We start from the raw sequence: 21,554 nt of genomic DNA, 5'->3' as shown, positions 1-21,554 counted from the left end.
GCCTTGTTGGAAAAGGGGAATGACATCTTGAAGAGTGACTATATGGAAGTGATCTGACAGGATGTAATGGTTTAAGGGTTTGAGATTTAGGACTGGTCAGAGAGACCCGTCTTTTTAGGGTGTTAGAAAATGTAGGAAGTATACTCTCGTAACTTGATGCGTTAAAGGAACCGGCTCTATAGCCCCTTTGAGCTGAAGGGACTGTACTTCCTCTTTGAGAAGAGTGAGATGTTGTTGGGAAAGCCTGTGAGTAAGGGGGAATATGTTTGGCAGAGTGGAGATAAGCTCCAAACAGTAACCATCTTGGATAACTGAAAGAACCCATTGGTCAGTGGTAATCTGAGACCACTGTGGGTACAAAACTTGAAATCTACCCCCTACAGTTGTGGTTTGTGGTGGTAGGTGGAGGTCATCATCATTTGGTAGTGGATGAGGAACTTCTAGAGGTAGATGGTTTTCTCTTGCCTTTGCTATTGTTTACTCTATAGGAACCTCTATAATAGCCTCTGGAATAAGATAGAGAGCTGGCCTTTGTTTGTGTGGATGACTGGTCTTGTAAAGGATGACTGAAATCCTCTTGTGAACCCTGGGTAATGAAAAGTACCTTGCTGTTTATTAGCTTGGAGTGCCCCCTAGCTTTGGCAGTTTGATTATCTTTGTTGAGCTTTTCAAGTGTGGTGTCAACTTGTGGGTCAAAGAGGTGCCCTTTATCAAAGGACATGTTCAAGACTGCCTGTTGTACTTCCGGTTAAAAGCCTGAACACCTGCACCAAGCATGTCTCCTTGTAATAACAACTGTATTAATACTGCGTGCTGCAGTATCAGCTGCAACCAGCTCACTTTGAACAGAATTGTTAGTAATAGTTTGCCCTTCAGTCACAATTTCAGAACCCCTCTTACGATGCTCCTTAGTGAGATATTAAAGGAGCTCTCCCACGGCATCCCAATGTGCCCTGTAATAACGTGCTAGCAATGCCAGTGATTGGCTACTTTAGCAGCAACCCTTTTACCTGCGGTGTCTAGCTTTTTACTTTCCTTCTCAGGAGGGGGTGTGTCTTGTAGGTTGAATATTGGCCCTTTTGCGAGCAGTTGATACAACAATGGAGTCTGGAGGAATCCGAGGCTTTATAAATTAAGAATCTGTGGGTGCAGGTTTATATTTTTTATCTACTCTAGGAGTAATAATGTGTGCTTTCACTGGCTCTTTAAAGATTTAACTGGCGTGCCGGAGCATGCCCTGGGAGCATGGGGAAAAATTGACTTTTTTATGTGTTATGCCAAGGGTATCAAATACAATGCTTCCTCAATAGGATCAGTATACATGTGTAGGTTATGGAATGCTGCTGCCCTAGCTATGACATGTTGATATGACGTGGAATCCTCAGGTGGTGATGGTCTAGCTGAGTAAAGATCTGGATCATTGGATGTAATGAGATCCGGATCATATGTGTCCAATGGGGTTGGGTCATCCAATGTGTTTCCTAGTCCTGAACCCCACTTAGGGGTCAATTTGGTAGTGTAAACCCCAAAGAAGGGGGAGATGGTGGTGGAGGAGGAGATGATTGAGGAGAAGGCTGTGGAAGAGATGGAGCCTTGTCCTTGATGGACTTCTTTGGAGTCGGAGGGGACCGAAGCGTCTCTTGAAAGGTCAATATCCTCTTTAAAAGGGACAGGGGGTGATGTTACAATATGTCCTGTTCCCTCCTGATTGTGAAGTTGGCACCGCTGAGCGTCCATTACTTCCGAAATTGGCTCTGCCGGTCAAGGGGTCGTCTAAGACTGTCTAGAATCCACGAAAGTATTTTTCAAAGTTTTCAGTTCTGAAGTCTTTTTCTTGTGAGATAGTTTTGGCACCGAAACAGAGAATGAAAGTTTTTTCATCTGTGCCGAAATTGTCAGTACCGAAGCACCGTTTGCACTCGGTTGGGTCGGCGGCGAGGTGGAGCTACCAGCACCTGAGGTCAATGCCGAAGATTTAAAATGTTTTTTTTTTTGGTGTGGAGCCGGATGGCAGGGCACCCGATGCAGTTTCTCAGCTCCAACCATGGCCTGAAAGCCATGGTGGACCGGTGAATTCTTTGGATATAAACTTATTCGAGGGGGAAGTGGTCTTTTAACTCAGGGTCTGAGCCGACTGAAAAGGTTGGCTTTCGATGTCAGACTGCACAGCCAAGTTGGGAGTCTTCGATGGAGAAGGTCTGTTATTGCTCCGGCTCTTCTTGTGCATGCTCATCACCAAAGATTTCCAGTGTGTCGGTCTAGAGTCCAAGACGCCATTTCCATCAGACAAGCTCATCTGTCACTGAGTGTTTTCTTCAAATGAAACGATTGACATGTGTTGCGGGTTTTCTCATAGTGATTGGGGGAAGACACAAACTACACACCTGGTGGTGATCGGAGTGTGGAAATTTGGAACAGCAGCGAGGACAAAAGCGAAATGGAGTCCGTTCTATCAGGTCTGCATAGTTGGATGCCACGTAGAGGGTACAGGCCCAAAGAGGGATACGCATCCCCCGAAGGACAGAGAGTAGACTTTAGGTTGAGAGCTGTAACCGAAGCCTGATTATAAGAACGCAAAACATGATTGGGACAATACCGACGCAGAAGAGAGAGACAGAGAGAATACTGTTTTAAACTGTAATGAGCCGAGAACTCAGAGCGAGAGGAACAGATGTACGATCCGTATGGCAGAGAGAAACAATTTAACAAAGGACTCGATGCCCACGCGCAAAATTACCAAGAGATGGATTCACTCGATCCAGTGACTCGAAAAGCTTCTTAGAAGAAAAACAAGTTGTACCACTCCGAACCCTACACTAGATGGTGAGCTTAAGCATAGCACATGTATCTACAGCTACACATTCCAATGAACGACTCTCTCTCTCTCAATAATTAACAATAATACCAAGAAATTACTATTTCCTACTTGCCCAACACCTTTTGACATCAGGAAACATTTATTGTGTAATTCGGATTATTGTGTATATACATTAATTTACCCTTGTAATACATATTACATTGGCAGTACCATTCATACAGCTAAAAACAAAAAAAGAGTTTTGGAGCATATAAGGGCCATCAGCCATAATGACAAAATTTATCCGAATGCAAGGCACTTAAAAAGGTTTCATGATCAAAAAGTTGGTTTATTAAAACTTGTAGTCCTGGACAGAATTCCAATTAGAGAAAGAGGAGGCAATAGAGTACAGGAGTTGAAGAGACTTGAGTCAAGATTTATTATAGTCCTCAACACATTACAGCCCATTGGACAGAATACAAACGAGGAATTGTAAATGTAAAAATGTAAATTAGCACTTGTATAGTGCACTACTCACCCGTTAGGGTCTCAAGGCGCTGTACTCATACCGCTATTGAACCCCTCCTGGCTTTTCCCTGTGAGGCGCCCACTCCTGAGCACCCCCAGGGTGAAGCCAGGCATCCAAGCGCTGTTGGGGCCGTTGTGGAGATTAATCAAGCTATTGCCCAGAGTTGCAGAGTGGGACCCATGAATTAGATTAGGCACTGAGGCGAGAATTATCTGGTCAAGGGGAATTGAGCCCAAGACCTGCCGAAGCGGGACTTGAACCCTGGTCTTGAGCCAGATCTCTGCTTCAGGGTCTGCCGCTCTAACCATTGAGCCACACATCTCAAATGACCAGAATTGTTATAATATTTGATATTATATATTCAAATAACAATTCTGAATAAATCATTGGAAAGGATACAGTAGCTATTTTGCTTTCCTCTTTTCTCAAAAATTCAAGGTCCATCAATATCACACCCAAAGTGAAATTGCCACATAAAAAGTGAAAAAAACAAAAAGTTAAAACCATATTTTTTATGGTTAGCTAGTCATTTGGGCCAATTGAAAAATGGGAATAAATGAGATTGAATTGATGCAAAAATGTTGTAATGTTTGGATAATTGGGCCCCCTCTATATGATGATGATTTGTATGGACGAATACATGTTGATTTTAAGTGTGTTTTTATAGTAATATGTCTGAGAAACATGTTAAAAAATATGGTTTTAACTTTTTGTTTTTTTCACTTTTTATGTGGCAATTTCACTTTGGGTGTGATATTGATGGACCTTGAATTTTTGAGAAAAGAGGAAAGCAAAATAGCTACTGTATCCTTTCCAATGATTTATTCAGAATTGTTATTTGAATATATAATATCAAATATTATAACAATTCTGGTCATTTGAGATGTGTGTGACAACTCAAACTAAATATGGTTTGCCCACTTGGGCTATACCTGTCTGTTTAATTATGAGATTAAAATGAGAATATCTTAAGTATAGTATAATGAGTAAAAAAAAAACTATGACTATTGATGAAGGATTGTATTAGACCTATTTTTATTTGAGTATTAGTGTTGTACTTTTTGTGAATTTTGATTACTATGCATACGAACTTGATTGAATATACTTTTGTAATTCAAAAGGATTAAATTACTGATCTGCGAATATTGTAAAACGATTGTAAAGTCGAGCAGAGATGTCAGGTCATGATACAATTTGAATCCAATGTTAAGTAATCAAGAGTCTAAGGTAACTGTTATGGATAAACAAGTGCAATGAAATTGTTAACATTGAATTGTGTTAAAATAGATATTTGTTGATAACTTGTACAACATTTCAATAGCTTAAGATGTGAATTGTTCGAATTTAAAAGTCACTCAAAGATGGCAGACACTCTTCAGGTACATTCAAACAGCTTTGAATCCAAAGTCCATTTTCATTGTTAATTATTGTTTGATGCACTTAGCATTTAAAATAGAGAAAGTCGAAGGGTTATTTATCCGTAAACAAAAAAACGTTGTTACCGAAAACCATTGGGTGTTTGTTCATTAAAACTTCACTTCAACCAAGTACTGTGACGGAGACTCGTTATTTCTAACATAATGTTTAATATGCCTCTCCCGGCCGGATAAGGTCTCTTTGGATTTATGAGGATTGCGACCTAGTCTCTGTCTGCCACGTTGCTGGCATTAGGCATAGCAACGGCTTTCTGGCATGTATGGATATATGGAAAATGTCGCTTACCGAGTGTACATCTGTTTGTGGCATTTAGTGCTGCAGATTCACATGCTAAGCATAGATTACGCCATCTAGTGTTGGGCCCAGAGTGTTGCAAGTTGTTTTTCTTCTGCAGAAGGGTGTACGAAGGAGTGATAGAGTGAAAGAAGGTAAATGTACAACTAAATGTAATAAGTAAATAAGATGCCCATGCAAATGTAAATGTATATACATATGTACAAATAAAAAAACTGCAACGACTACAGGCTTCCGGGGAGGAGGGAGGGTGCATGTGTACCTGCAGCACTACATGCTACGAACAGATGTACACTGGGTAAGTGACATTTTCAGTTCTATGGCATGTGTAGCTGCAGATACACATGCTATGTTGCTGGCCACATGGGGAGAGTGCCTTTGCCACTCTGTGGCCAGGAACAAAGCCTGTACTGGGTGGAGGTGCTTCTCACCTCCCCGTGCAGGAACTGGAACACCTGGAGGTGAGCCTCAAAGACTCATCCCTTTTGTTACAGCGCCACAGGGTATCCCAGCTGTTGGAGATGCCAACTCCTCCGGCCACTGCCCCCACTTTTGGCGGCAAGGCTGGAGGAGATAATTAGAAAAACAAGGAGGAGTCACTGGCCAGTCAGGACAGCCCTTAAGGTGTCCTGAGCTGAGGTGACTTACTTTTAGAAATCCTCCATCTTGTGGATGGAGGATTCCCCCAATAGGATTAGGGATGTTAGGGATGTGCCCCCCTCCCCAGGGAGGAGGTACAAAGAAGGTGTGGCCACCCATTGGCTACTGCCCTCCCAGACCTTAACACACCCCTAAATCCAGTATTTAGGGGCCCCCAGAACCTAGGAAACTAGATTCCTGCAACCTTAACCAGAAGAAGGACTGCTGACCTGAAGCCCTGCAGTGAAGACGGAGACGACAACTGCTTTGGCCCCAGCCCTACCGGCCTGTCTCCCAACTTCGAAGAAAACTGCAACAGGGACCAGTGACCTCTGAAGCCTCAGAAGAGTGCCCTGCAACCAAGGACCAAGAAACTCCTGTGAACAGCGGCCCTATTCAATAATCTGCAACTTTCTTGCAACAAAGAAACAACTCTAAGGACTTCACGTTTCCCGCCGGAAGCGTGAGACTTTCCACTCTGCACCAGACGCCCCCAGCTCGACCTGCGGAAAACAAACACTACAGGGAGGACTCCCCGGCGACTGCGAGCACGTGTGTAGCCAGAGACCACCCTCCTGAGCCCCCACAGCGATGCCTGCAGAGGAAATCCAGAGGCTCCCCCTGACCACGACTGCCTGTAACAAGGGACCTGACGCTTGGAATCAACACTGCACCCGCAGCCCCCAGGACCGGAAGGAACCGAACTCCAGTGCAGGAGCGACCCCCAGGCGACCCTCCTGTGCCGCTGAGGGTGTACTTTCTGTGCCTGCTTGTGTCCCCCCCAGTGCCCTACAAAACCCCCCTGGTCTGCCCCCCGAGGACGCGGGTACTTACCTGCTGGCAGACTGGAACTGGGGCACCCCTGTTCTCCATTGAAGCCTATGTGTTTTGGGCACCTCTTTGACCTCTGCACCTGACCGGCCTGAGCTGCTGGTATGGTAACTTTGGGGTTGCCTTGAACCCCCAACGGTGGGCTACCTTGGAACCAACATTAAACCCTGTAAGTGTTTTACTTACCTGTGAACTTAACATTTACTTACCTCCCCCAGGAACTGTTGATTTTTGCACAGTGTCCACTTTTAAAATAGCTTATTGCCATTGTTGCCAAAACTGTACATGCTATTGTGATTATTCAAAGTTCCTAGAATACCTGAGTGAAATACCTTTCATTTGAAGTATTACTTGTAAATCTTGAACCTGTGGTTCTTAAAATAAACGAAGAAAATATATTTTTCTATATAAATACCTATTGGCCTGGAGTAAGTCTGAGTGTGTGTTCCTCATTTGTTGCCTGTGTGTGTACAACAAATGCTTAACACTACCCTCTGATAAGCCTACTGCTCGACCACACTACCACAAAATAGAGTATTATAATTATCTCTTTTTGCCACTATCTTACCTCTAAGGGGAACCCTTGGAGACTGTGCACACTATCTCTTACTTTGAAATAGTATATACAGAGTCAACTTCCTACAGATAGGCTAAGGCTTTTTGTGTATTGAGAGTAGCACCTAGGTAAGGTTGAACCTGTGCTGGTTGAAGATTAGATTTTTGGTAGTTGATTGTGAACCCTAATATGTGTAGGGTTTCTATTGTGTATTGAGTGTGTTGACATTGTATAATATTGTTTGATTTTATTAGCCAATTGTCTAGATAAGGAAATACTTGTATTTGTTGTCTTCTTAGGTAAGCTGCTACTACCGCTAGACATTTTGTGAGTACTCTTGGAGCTGTTGTTATGTTGAATGGTAGAACTTTGAATTGGTCGTGGTTTCCTGCTTTCACAAACCTTAGGTATTTTCGATAAGCTGGATGTATGGGGATATGAAAATATGCATCCTTGAGATCTAATGCAGTCATGTACTCTTGTTTTTGTAGTAGTGGATTGACGTCCTGCAGGATTACCATGTGAAAGTGATCTGACAGGATATATAGATTTAGTGGTCTGAGATCTAGAATAGGTCTGAGAGTGCCATCCTTTTTGGGAATGAGGAAGTATAGTGAGAATACCTCTGCTCCATGTTGAGATTTTGGAACAAATTCTATTGCCTCTTTTAGTAGTAGCGATTGTACTTCTTGTTGTGACAGAATATTGTGTTCTGGGGACCACCTGTGGTAACAAGGAGGAATGTTTGGAGGAGTAGAAATCAGTTCTAGGTAATAACCATTGCGGATAAGTGGAAGTATCCATTGGTCAGTGGTGATATTTTGCCATTAGGAGTGGAATTGCTGCAGTCTGCCCCCCACATGTGGTATACTGAGGAAGTCACTGTTTTGATGGAGTGGTTGCACACTTTGAGGCTTAGAATTTTCCTCTGGCTCTGAAGTGTTGGCCTCTATAAGAGCCACTAAATGTTCCTCTTTCGTGTTGCTATTGGCCTTGTTTAGATTGGGAGGTGGAAGCATCTGTAGATTGGGGCTTGAAACCTCCTCTAAACTGCTGCTTACAAAAGGAGCCTCTGTAAGGTGTTGTGTATAGAGCTCCCCTAAGCCTTTGCAGTGTCTGAATCTTTCTTGAGTGTTTCGATTGTTATGTCAACCTCAGGACCAAATAGGTGTTTTTGTCAAATGGCATATTTAGCACTGCTTGTATTTCCGGTCTGAAACCAGAAGATCTTAACCATGCATGCCTACGTATGGTTATGGCAGTATTTACGCTCCTAGCTGCTGTATCTGCAGTATCAAGAGCAGACCTTATTTGGTTGTTGCGTATTGCCTGCCCTCTTCAATAATTTGTTGGGCCATTTTTTAATGTTCCTTTGGTAGGTGTTGTAACAATTGCTGCATTTCGTCCCAGTGTGCCCTATCATATCTTGCTAGTAAGGCTTGTGAATTGGCAATGCGCCATTGGTTAGCTGCCTGTGTAGCTACCCTCTTACCAGCAGCATCACACTTCCTGCTTTCTTCATTAGGGGGAGGGGTATCCCATGAAGATTGGCTATTGGCCCTTTTTCTAGCAGCACTGACGACAATAGAGTCTGGTGGTACCTGTTGCGTGATGTAAGCTGGGTCTGTTGGTACAGGCTTGTATTTTTTGTCTATACGTTGTGTTAAAATTCTAGCCTAAACAGGTTCTTTAAATATTTCATCTGCATGCCTGAGCATGCCAGGCAACATTGGCGGGCACTGGTATCATGAATGTGTTGAGGATAATGTACTGAAAAGGAAATCGTCTTCTAAAGGCTCACTATGCATAAGTACCCCATGGAACGCAGTTGCTCTTGAAATGACCTGTGTATATGCTGTGCTATCCTCTGGTGGCAAAGGTTTGGAAGGATAGAGGTCTGGGTCATTTAGTGGTATGGGGTCTGGATCATACAAATCACAGGGATCAATTTTATCACCATGCGAATAAGTATGGGAGTGTGTTGGTGAAGGCAATGGTGGTGGTGGTGAGAAAGAAAGTTGTGGTGAATGTGGTGAGAATTTTGTAAAGGTAATGGTTTCTCCTTCCTTTCAAATATTTTTGCTGGTGGTGGAGCAGTATCAAGATGTTCTTGAAACGCCAACTTTCTTTTGGTTTGTGGAGGAGGTGAAGCACTGATCCTCCCAGTCTCGTTTTGGCTATGTATCCTTGATTGTTTGGCGTCCATGATTTCGAGTATAGGCTGGGGGAAGGGTATCCCCTGAAGATTGGCTATTGGCCCTTTTTCTGGCAGCGCTGACAACAACCGAGTCTGGTGATACCTGATCAGTGATGTAAGCTGGGTCTGTTGGTGCAGGCTTGTATTTTTTATCTATACGTGGTGTTAAAAACATAGAATTAACCGGTTCTTTAAATATTTTGTCTGCATGCCTGAGCATGCCAGGCAACATTGGCAGGCACTGGTAGCGTGAATGCGTGAAGGGTAGCGTATTTGAAAGGAAATCTTCTTCTGAAGGCTCACTATGCAAAAGTACCCCATTGTACAGAGCTGCCCTTGAAATGACCTGTGTGGTATGCTGTTGTATCCTTTGGTGGCAAAGGTTTGGAAGGACAGAGGTCTGGGTCATTTAGTGGTATGGGATCTAGATCATACAAATCCCAGGGATCAATTGTATCACCATTTGATTAAGTGGTGTGGGAGTGTGTTGGTGAAGGCAATGGTGGTGGGCTAATGGGTGGCGGTGAGAAAAGGTTGTGGCGAATGTGGAGGAGAATTTTGGAAAGGTAATGGTTTCTCCTTCCTTTTAAAGATCTTTGCTGGTGGTGGAGCAGTATCAAGATGTTCTTGAAACACCAACTTTCTTCTTGATTGTGGAGGAGGGAAGTAATGATCTTCCCAGTCTCTTTGTGGATATGAATCCTTGATTGTTTGGCGTCCATGATCTCAAGTATAGGCTGAATGTCTGAATCTTCAGAAATATATTCTGATGTTTTAGGCCATTTAGAGAACTGTTCATCAAATGTTTTTCGTCTCGAAAGTCCTCTGTATAAGAATATTTTTTCAACTCCGAAGTTGGCAACTTTTTCAGTCCCGAAGATACACCTTGTGGTTTCGGCTCTGAAACTGGACGTCGAACTTTCGACTCTGGACGCCAGTGCTGATGTGGAGCTTTAAATTGATTTGCTAGACTCCGGCATCGAAACGGGTGTGGCCTTTTTTCTGCGCAAACCTGAAGGTCGGTCGTCGACGATTTTCTTTCGGGTGGAACCATGGCTCTGTGGCAGTGGTGCACCCAAGGATCTAACTGGTCTTTCGGTAGTGGGCTATCTTCATCCGAGTCTTCTTCAGAGTCAGTGTCCTGAATGGAAATTGCCATCTGGGCCTGTTCTTCTATGTTGTAGATACTTTGTATTGTTCAATGCCATCACAAGTCTTCTGTCTGTCCGGTCACGCAGTGTCTTTTTCGGACGAAACAACCGACAGGCTTCACAGTATTCTTCTCGATGCTGGGGAGAGAGAGAGAGATTACATACCACATGTTTATCTGTGTATGGAAATTTCGCATGGCATCGAGGACAGAATCGGAATGCAGTCCAATCCATCCAAGCTTCGGCGTGGTAGGCCTGAACAGGCCAGAGTTGGGCGCGCACACCCAAAAGGCCATTTTCTGGTTTTCAATGGTACTATGGTCTTGATGGAAAACGCGATCGAAACAATACCGACAGTGAAATAGAGTTATTATAAAGTTTCAGAATCGAAAATCTCGGAGCGAGAGGAAACTCGTCCGAACCCGACAGAGGAAAGTAAGCAATCTAACAAAGGAGTTGATGCCCATGTGCACTATTAGCGAGAGGAGGAGTCACTTGATCCCGTAACTCGGAAAAAGATTTCTTTGAAGGAAAACAACTTGTAACACTCCAGGCCTAACACTAGATGGCGGAATCTACGCATAGCATGTGTATCTGCAGCTACACGTCATCGAACATACATACATATGTATGTGTATGTGTATATATATATATATATATATATATATATATATATATATCAAGCATTGGCAAAGCCAATAAGTTTCGCATTTGCTTTTTGTTTGGCATTCCATTTTACAAACTGGATTTAAAATTTGATAAACCATTAATAGTTGTATGTATATATTGGGATATATGTTGAATTAATACCACAGGGTTCCCAACTCTTAATTTGTACCTTATTTAATATGGTATTGTGTTAGGGTACAGCAATGCATGGTTGGTAAAGTGCCACTGCACCTGCTGCAGCATTCTAATCATGCCCTGTAGAAAGCTGGCCGGGTGTGTAGTGAGTACCTAAGGTACTTACACATTATATCAGGTCCAGGTACCCCCTGTTAGTGTAGTGTAGGCAGTTGTAGGATAATGGCTCCCTATTGCAGATACCCACCACTTTTTGCCTGATATTGATGCTGACTTGACTGAGAAGTGTGCTGGGACCCTGCTAACCAGGCCCCAGCACTAGTGTGCTTTCACTAAAATGTACCATTGTTTCCACAATTGGCACACCTCTGGCCCACAGATAAATCCCTTGTAAAGGGTACCAGTGATACCAAGGGCCCTGTGACAGGGAAGGGTCCCTAAGGGTTGCAGCATGTGTTGTGCCACCCTAAGGGACCCCTCATCGAACACATGCACACTCCCATTGCAAATTGTGGGTGTTGGTGGGGAGAAAAAAGGAAAAGTCGACATGGTGCCATGCCAGTGTTGGATTTATTCTAAAAATACAGATGCCCCCTGTATTTTACCCAATCCTCTAGTGTAGGACTGACTGGTCTGTGCCAGCCTGCCACCAGCAGACAACTTTCTGACCCCAGGGGGTGAGCGCCTTTGTGCTCGGAGGTCAGAAACAAAGCCTGCTCTCCCCCCTGCAGGAACTGTAACACCTGGTGGTGAGCCTTAGGTAAAACAAGGAGCAGTGACCACTTCAGCTGGGACCACCCCTAAGGTGTCCAGAGCTGAAGTGCCCCCCCCCCCCCCCCTGCAAAATCCTCCTTCTTGGTTTGGAGGACGGGGTTCAATAGGGTTAGGAAACTGCATAGTTGCTTCCCCAATTGGCTAAACCTATAGCACACCCTATAATTCCCTAGTAAATGGTCCCCCTGGTACCTAGGGCCTGGTGTACTAACGAGGGTCCCTAAGGGCTGTAGCACGAATTGTGCCACCCTTAAGGGACCCCTCACACAGCACGACATGCTGCCATTTCAGGCTAGTGACTTGGTGCAAACAAAAGTAAAAACACAACATGGCACATAGCCTGTGTGCCATGACCCCTAAACACTGCATGAAATATATGTAAGTCACCCCTCTTGCAGGCCTTACAGCCCTAAGGTCAGGTACATAATATTACAAGTGAGGGCATATCTTCATGAGCAGATGTGCCTCTGCTTTGTCGATTCTCAGACATAGTAAGTGACCATCTGATGCCAGTGGTGGATTTACCAAAACATACACAAGGAGGGCACCTTCGAGGAGCTCCTTGAAAACCTACCAGCTTCTAGTGTGTCAACTGAGTGGTCCTGACCAGTTCAGCCACATTTCTGACACCCCCCACCTCCTCAAGGTGAGAGCCAGTGCTCCCAGGGTCCAGATACAAAAGCCTCCACTTGGCAGGGGTGTTGTCACCTTCTCCAGGCAGGATGGATATTGCAGGGCGGGAAGTTTTAAAGGCCTAGCCGCCTTTGTGAAGCGACCCAGGTCTCTCCAAATGGTGGAGATGATCAACCCCCCTGTCCTAACCCCACTGTTGGAAGCAAGCCAAGTGGGAATATTAGTCAGATTAGAAGTGTGTGCCCATTACATGCCAGTCCCACCCCTAAGGTGGACGAGCTGAAGTGGACACCACTTTTTAAATTCTTCCATCTTGTCAAGCCATCTATGTAAATAAAGCCCTTAAATTGAGTATTTAGGTGGCACCCCTGAACCCAAGAACTCAGATCCTGATGACCTAAGAAGAAAAGGACATAGAGGAGACACATCCAAAGAAGAAGAGAAGGAGAAGCAACTGACCTGGTACCAACCCCACCGGCCTGTCTGTCCTCTGCGACAAACTGTGCACCAGAAGATGTCTTGTCCTGCAGCTGAACCTCCAGAAACCTGGGAGGACTGCCTGCCTTCAAAAAAGACTCAAGACTCCCATGAGCAATGGACCTGCTCCTCAACCAACTCTAAAGAAAGGACTCTGCAGCCTCCAGAACCGCAAAGTCCTGATGCCCGATGTCACCACTGTACTCGCCGTCACTGATCCGAGTGGAAGAGGACCTCCAGTGGCAACAAGGTTTCCCAGGTGCCCAGGGTCTGCATTCACTGTGGGTTCACCCCTCCTGGGCTCCCTGAAATCACCTGCAACCTCTAAAACGCAGGGCCCCTCTTCAGCGGCTTCTGTGGTGAGAGAAATCAGACGCATCAAACAACCACTGCACCTGTCGCCGCAGGCCTGAGTTGAAGTGGACCCCTGGTGTCAACAACGTCCCCCAGCTCTCCTGAGCTGGAGTCCACTGTGGTTTCACCCCTCCTGGACTCCACGACGACACCTGTAGCCTCAAACCACAGGACTGCCCCCAACCGCGAGTGCTCCTGGACAAGGAACCCCAATGCCAAAGGACACCCCTGCATTTGTCAACCCTGATGAAGAGGACCAAAGGTGCACCTACGTCCCAGAGCACCCCAAGTTTGCAACTTACCTGTTGATTTCCTCCCCCCCTTTAGCCTGCAGCCTAAATCCACTGAGACCAGTCCCCATTGAAATACACTGGGCACCCAAAGTCATACTACACCCTCTGCACCAGGCCACAACAATGCTGCCCGGAGTAACCGGTTGGTGTGGTCCTGACCCTTGCCCAGTACTCATCCTAAGTCTACAAGATTGGCCCCATGAGTCGTACTAAAGTGCGTGTTTGATTAATGCGTTTTCCTTCGATAGGTTAACAAAAAAGAACTCTGAAATTGCACTGTGTGGATTTTTGTCAGTGAAAAGAATTTATGCTTAAAGATGTACTTGCCTTATAACAATGTTCTTGGTTTTAAAATATGTATAAAAAGAAGTGTTATTTTTCTAAATTGGTCTCAGATTTATTCTTTGAGTGTGTGTCTCATTTATTGCCTCTCTAATTACAACAAATGCTTAGCGCTACCCTCTGATATGCCTAACTGCTCGCCCACACTACCACAAAATAAGAGTGTTAGTACTATCTACTTTTGCCTTTGCAAGCTAACTGGGGATCTACTGGACTCTCTGCACGGTGTACTTCTTTTTATTGCACCATATAGAGTCAGCTTCCTACAACTATAAAGAGCACATTTAGAAGAAATGTTGGTGTACAAAGATCTTTGGTGGCTTCCCAAGGAAACAAAATTATACCACTGAATGGAACTCAGAACTGAATATTTTGAAAATTCCTTTAGGCCCATGTTAGCTTCATAATTTAACCTCTTCTTTAACACTGATCTTAACCTTTGTTGTCCATTTCTTTTTCATCTAAATCTTCATACAGTTCATACAACCTTTCGATACCCAATAGCATTGTGTCCGATGGTTAAGAAACAAAGGGACAGGAAGTCATAATAACTAGAACATTCCTTATTGGTATGTAAAAATAGACTGAGGATTCAAACTCTGAATTTAAAATAAACTGAGGATTCAGAGTCTGACAATGTGCAATTATTCAAAAAGCAATGGAATCTATTAAATCTACCAAGCTGGAGAGGTGGATTCACCCTACTCTTTGACACCATCTGGTTCGGAACAACTGAATATATAAAGCATAGTGACACAACAATCTTACAGAATAACAGTATCCACCAGAAATCTGAACATTCCACTGCACATAATCTAATAACTGATAACTGCTAATTAGACACAATCAAAGTTACAACAAGCATTTGCAATGCAACAGGTCTCGCATTTGCTCGAGTTAGAGCTATTAGCGTTGTAAACTCCTAACTGGACTTTTCTTGCCACACAAATTTAAAAAAACAAAAAAACAGCGCGATCGCGCTATGTAAAATGAGGGTGATCGCGCTGAAATTGAAAACTGAAAAACCGAGTGTAATTGCGCTATGTAAACCCCAGCGCAATCGCGCTGCATGGAAAATAAAAAGATAAAGTATTCCAGAAACCATGCAAAAAACATCGAGCCTCGAATGGTTTCAGTAGTTTACCGGTGCTGTTTAGGTGGCATAAACACCGGAAAAGGCGTGACTTATACATGCCTTTCACAAATGAAAGCAAGCAAATTTTAAAAGGCAAGCCCACAAATCAATGAAAGTGACTGGCGTGACATGGGTGTGGTTAGAAACCCAAAGAGAGATTACAGCATGGGACGGAGCGCTTTGCGCTCGCCCATGAAAAGGGGATAAGGTCAGCAGAGACTGGAGAACTCATGCAAATGACAACCAGGCACCAACAGCCTGATGCATTCTTTATTACTTTCAATAACCTGGCAAGATTTACATGCATCAAGATGTACATAAATATAGGTCACTTTCTATCAAAGTGTCATCTACTGTCTTCCGATGCATATCTGCAACCTGTGCCTGGTACAAAAGGGTTGCCTTCACCTTGCTCTCCAGAACTTTCCTGACTTCAAGACATGTGCCTTTCAACAACTGAGTTTGCAAGACACATTCACATTAATTCAGCTGCCAGAACAGCAGATGTAAATAGTGTATGTTCTTATACATACTTTCTGATATCTGGGGCATTGAAAGTCCTTTCCCTTGTAAAAGAGGTAAAATCCCACGGAAAAGTTTGAGAGAAGAAATTTGGCTCTGCTGTATAGGAAAACTTTAACATACTCAGGGCAGCTGTAGTGCTAAAGACAATCTATTTCTGAAGCTAAAGCAAAGCTATTGACTCTTTCACATGAGTGATATGAGAGTGAGTACAGATGTTATTTAAACAATTATATATTTAATGTCGTGAGACATTCTTCTAAACTGAGCCTTAAATACATCTAAAAAATTAAATATTTCTCCTTTTAAGTGCAAGACATGCTATTTAAAACCATACCTTCACTTCTGGTTTAGCTTGTGTTTTAGGATGCTCTGCTGGTAGAACGTGCTTGGCTACCTTCCCCTGCAATTTCTTTACACCAATGACAGTCTTCCCAAAAGCTGAAGCTCCATGGGATATGGGCTTCACTTGAGCAGCAGGAACTGATCCCCGTCGGCTGATGGTGGTTTCAGCGGTTTGAGAAGGCGCAATAGGAAGCTCACGCAAATTACTATTTCGAGGAAGGGATGACAGCTGGTGACGTTTTCCTGCATTTTGTGTCGGCGTGCTCTATTGAATGCAAAAAAATTGTTACAATACAAATTTTTCATTTTAGTCCTTACAAAATAAAACTATTAGCCTGTAAATCGGATTATTGTTCTCCAACACATGTAATGAAACACTATTCACATTCTTTATGTCCCACAAGGGGTCATTCAACTTTACTATCTTACCTCTAGTACTCTACAGCTTATAAACATGGACAGTCCTTTACAATTCTTTCTGATTCTCTCATTTTCATCACTTTACAGCTGCATCCTCATTTTCTGATATCACCTTCCCCTGCTGTCTTACCTCATTCCTCTATTTCCAATGATAAATTACTCCCAAAGGCAACTGGCTTTGACGGTCATCTCCCTCTCCCAAAGGAAATCCTTTGTTCTGCCTTCCTAGGCTTGATCAGATCAAGCTGCAGGAGGGCAGAAACCTGTCTGAGGGGTGGCAGCAGCTGGGCTGCCCAGAAAACCCTGTAAGACTGGTGGTAACAATACGGCGGGTACTGTAAGGAGCCCCCAGAGTGCATGAAATCATACTTCCAATACTTGCAACAGTATTGGGGTATGATTCTGACATGTTTGATACCAAACATACCCAGGTTCAGAGTTACCATTACGTAGCTGGACACAGGTAGTGACCTATGTCGAGTACACACGTAAAATGACGTCCCGACTCACAATATCCAGGGAAATGGATTTGGAGTTTGTGGGGGCACCTCTGCTAGTGCATGGGTGCCCTCACACGTAGGTACCTGCACCCGGCCCTCTGGGCTGAGAGGGCCTACCACAGGGGTGACTAACAGTGACCTGGTGAAGTGACCTGTAGTGAAAACGGATGCATGCACCCATTTCACCCAGACTGCAATGGCAAGCCTGCAGAACCCTTGGCATGGGGCTCCCTTTGCCAAGAAAGATTATACTTTCCTACAGGTTGCCTATGTGTTGTGGTGAAAAAGCAAGAAAAAGTTGTTTATACTTTGCAAAAGTTTTAGTTCTATCAATGTAGAGCATAAGTGCTCTGTTAACATCTAATGTATAAAGTGCTCTTTCCGCAACAGTGTGTGGTTGAGGGGGAAAAACTGGCAATTCAATGGATTGGTTGCGATGGAATTGAGATACTTCCTTAGGTTTGAATTTAGGGTTGGTGCAGAGAATCACTATCTCTCTGTATTTGGAAGAAGACTGGAGCTCACTAACATGCTTAAGTGTAGTGATGGCAACTAAGAATGCCACTTGCCAAGCTAGAAGTTGGAGAGCGTGAGTGTAGAGGTTCAAATGGGGGACCCACAAGTGCAGCAAGTATGATATTAAGGTTCCATGAAGGTGCTTGAGGGACCCTTGGTGGAATAACTTGTCTGAGTTCTTCAATGAAGGCTTTGATGACTGGAATTTTGAAGAGGGAAAGGTGCTGACTATCTTGGAGATAAGCAGCTACTGCAGCAAGATTTAACTGTATAGAAATGTATGCTAATTGTGCCTGTTGTAAGTGAAGTAGGCAACAGACAACCTCTTGCACCGTGGCTTTTACGGGGTCAATTTGTTTTGACGGGCAGTAGGAAAAAAAGCTTCCATTTTGCTGCATAGCAGGCTCTAATGGTGGGTCTACATGCCTCCTTAATGTACAAGTTACTTACCTTTGGTACCAAAATATCAGGTAGAGACATATTCTAGTGGCAGATTCCTTACCTTTTTCCCCAGGCGTCAGACTGGATGCAGAGATTTTTTTCTTCGAGCAATACCCTTGAGCGTCGGTAGGTGCAGTCCGTCGACACCGCAGGCATCGCTGGAGTCGTAGTTGCCGTGATGACGTCAGGAGTAGTACATAGATGCCGCCTCAGCACAGTGGCGTTAGTTTCTTTGAACAACCATGCCAAAGCGCAGAGCCGCTAAGAACACAGATTGGTGCGCCAGAGCTAAGGACCTGAAGGGGGAATCCCTGTTCCTAGAAATCACATTGCAAGCGGGGAGGATGGGTGGGTGGGTAAGGAATCTGCAACTAGAATGTCTCTACCAGATATTTTGTTACGGAAGGTAAGTAACTTGTACATCTGATAGAGACTTCTAGTTGCAGATTCCTTACCTTAGAATAGATACCCAAGCAATGCCATCCTCGGAGGTGGGCTGCGAACCAAGATCATACTAGGAAGTCCTGCAGGACCGAAATGACCAAAGTAGCCGTCCCGACGGACCTGACTGTCCAGACAGTAATGTTTAGCAAACGTGTGCTGGGGTGCCTACATAGCTCCCTGGCAGATATCCAGGACAGGAACTCTGTGTGCTAAAGCAGCAGAAGCAGCAGTTGCTATCGCACATGCCCTCAGGGGCTGGTTCTTGGCCAAAGCGTAGCACATCTTGATGCGAAGAAGTATGCATTGTGAGATGGTACGTTTTTGAACCGCCTTCCCTTTCTTTGCACCCACATACCAGACAAAGAATTGATCGTCCACCCGGAAATCTTGAGTACGATTTAGATAGAACGCCAACGCTCTTTTTGGGTCCAGGCGGTGGAGTCTCTCCTCCTCATGAGAATAATGTGGAGGTACATAAAAAGTAGGCAAGGTGATGGACTGGCCTACATGAAAAGGCGTAACAACCTTAGGAAGGAAGGAAGCCTTAGTGCGCAACACCACTTTGTCAGGGTGCACAGACAAGAATGGAGGCTTGGAAGAAAGAGCTTGAAGCTCACTCACTCTGCGATCAACAAGAAACACAGTTTTAAGTGAGGAGCCATAAAGAGCAATTGTGCATCAGCTCGAAGAGAGTACACGTTAAGAAAGGACAAGATTAATGTCCCACTGAGGGATGATAAATGGAGTGAGGGAAATAAATGGGTGAGACCTTTAAGGAATCTATTCACGAAAGGAGATTTAAAGAGTGAGGGCTTATCAGGTAGCCCAAGAAAGGCCGAAATGGCCGATAAATACCCTTTAAGGGTGGCCAAGGCAGAGCCCTGCTGGGCCAAAGAAAGAATGAACAAAAGAACCTCAGACAGAGGAGCAGAGAGGGGATCAACAGATTTGTTGGTACACCATGCCACAAATGTATGCCAACGACAGACGTATACCGTTTTGGTGGAGGGATGCCTGGCTGGTAATATAACAACGCAGACTTCGAGTGGAAGATCAAAAGTCGTCAACTGCCGCCACTCAATCTCCACGCATGAAGGCGGAGATTGGACAGGTTCCGGTGGAGAACCGTACCCCTGTTGCTATGATATAAGATCCTACCTAAGTGGCAGTCTGAGTGGAGGATGGGTGGCCATGATCAATAGATCTGGATACCATACTCTCCGTGCCCAATCTGCGCCACCAAGATAACTTGGGCCCGGTCGTTCCTGAATTTCTTGAGAATTCTGGGCAGAAGTGGTATAGGCAGAAAGGAGGCGGGAGTTCACTCGAGAAGAAAAGCGTCTCTGAGCGAGTGTCGCCTTGAAAAACGCACAAAACAGCTGACATTGATCTGTGGAGGCGAACAGATCTAACCAAGGCTCTCCCCACTGTTGAAAGAGACCTTGCGCCACCTCCAGATGGAGACGCCATTCGTGATCGGCTGTGCATCGACGGCTGAGTTCGTCCGCTCAGACATTGAGAGAACCCGCCAGATGTTGAACCACCAGGGTAATGCCCTGATGTTCCAGCCATGTCCAGAGGCGTGGTGCATCCTGACAAAGGGTCCAGAACCCTACCCCGCCCTGTTTGATGCAGTACTACATGGCGGTAGTATTGTCCATGAACACTTGGACTACTTTCCCTTTGAGAGAGGAAGAAATGCTTTCAACGCAAGCCTGATCACCCGGAGTTCCAGAAGACTGATATGGAGCCCTGACTCCGCCAGAGGCCTCCGATCTCTACATCTCCCATGTGGCCGCCCCAACCCAGAAGCGACGCATCTATCACTATGGATAGATCTGGCTGGGGAAGGGAGAGGGATCTGCTGTGGACCCAATGCAGATTCAAAAGCCACTACTGTAGGTCTTTTTCAGTCTGCCCCGAGATCTGGGCCAAGTCGGAGAGATTCCCCTGATGCTGCACCCACTGGAACTCAAGTCTCACTGCAGAGCCCGCACATGCCATCTGGCATGTGTCACTAGCAGGATGCAGGAGGCCATAAGGCCAAGCAGCCTCAGAGTCAGTCTCACTGAAACCCAAGACAGAGGCTGAAAGATCTGAATAAAAGCCTGAATATCTTGGACTCACTTTTCAGGAGGATAAGCCCGAAACTGCACTGTGTCCAGAACAGCTCCGATGAAAGCGAGCATCAGAGGGAGTCAGGTGTGATAGTGAACCCCAGTGTGCGCAGGAGGCTCGCCGTAATCTGAAGGTGGGAGATGACTTTCTGGGGCGAGTCCGCCTTCAACAGCCAGTCGTCGAGGTAGGGGAAGACTGAGACCTCATAACCTGCGCAGGGGAGAGAATAGCCCTTTCGAACTATCTGCAAAACCCGTCCGTCCGTAGTGATAGATTCCCAGTGGGACAGGTGACGGTGAATCCTAACGCCAACTGGATTGGCGTGAGGGGACCGACTAGGAGGGTTTGGAGGCTGCAGCGGGGGCAGGGGTCGACTGGGCAGACCTCGTCCCACGTCCACGTGGGTTTCCGCATCCCCGGCCACGCAGCGGATGAACAGCGTGGGTGGCACTGTGGCTGGGTGGGGGATGAGACAGGGAGCCCCTTCCGTGGCCACGAAAGGCGGTCTATGGGGGGCGAGGGGAAGCAGAAAGGCCAAGAGACCGAGCCGTAGCCCGGGAGTCCTTTAATCTCTCCAAGGCAGAGTCCGCCTTGTCTCCAAAGAGACGGGAGCCATCAAAGAGCATGTCCATAAGAGACTGCTGGAAATCCCCCGAAAAACCAGAAGTCAGCAACCAGGAGTGGCGTCTCAAAGCCACTGTCATAGCAACCAATCTGCCCAGAGAGTCGGTTGTGTCCAGCCCACCTCGGATCATGGACTTCGCTTCATCTCTCCCATTGTTGACAGCTTTGAAGACAATAGCACGGGCCACCTTCGGTATCTGTGGCAGAACTTGGGCAACCGTATCCCACAGAGAGTGGGTATTGCAGCCCAAAAGGCAAGCAGTGTTCACGGACCGCAGTGCAAGACTGGAGGAAGAAAACATCTCCTTTCCAAATTGTTCCAGCCTTTTTGATTCCCTATCTGAGGGTGCAGGAGGGAATGCGCCTGAGGAAAAGGAAGCC

General features: G+C 45.3%; 1 protein-coding gene across 2 annotated transcripts in view; it reads right to left on the bottom strand.

Annotated features, from left to right (window-relative positions):
- Positions 1 to 21,554, bottom strand: part of RBM33 (RNA binding motif protein 33) — a 739,069-nt gene that overhangs the window by 353,400 nt on the left and 364,115 nt on the right. For both annotated transcript variants that reach the window (XM_069211143.1, XM_069211144.1), the window contains exon 14: positions 16,103 to 16,375. In XM_069211143.1, coding sequence (XP_069067244.1) covers positions 16,103 to 16,375 — 273 coding nt within the window. The remainder of the gene's footprint in view (positions 1 to 16,102; positions 16,376 to 21,554) is intronic.

The sequence above is a fragment of the Pleurodeles waltl genome, chromosome 10 (assembly GCF_031143425.1).
Source record: "Pleurodeles waltl isolate 20211129_DDA chromosome 10, aPleWal1.hap1.20221129, whole genome shotgun sequence".
Taxonomy (NCBI): Eukaryota; Metazoa; Chordata; class Amphibia; order Caudata; family Salamandridae; genus Pleurodeles; species Pleurodeles waltl.
Note: the sequence above shows the minus strand (reverse complement) of the source record. Positions and strands in the feature narration are given on the sequence as shown.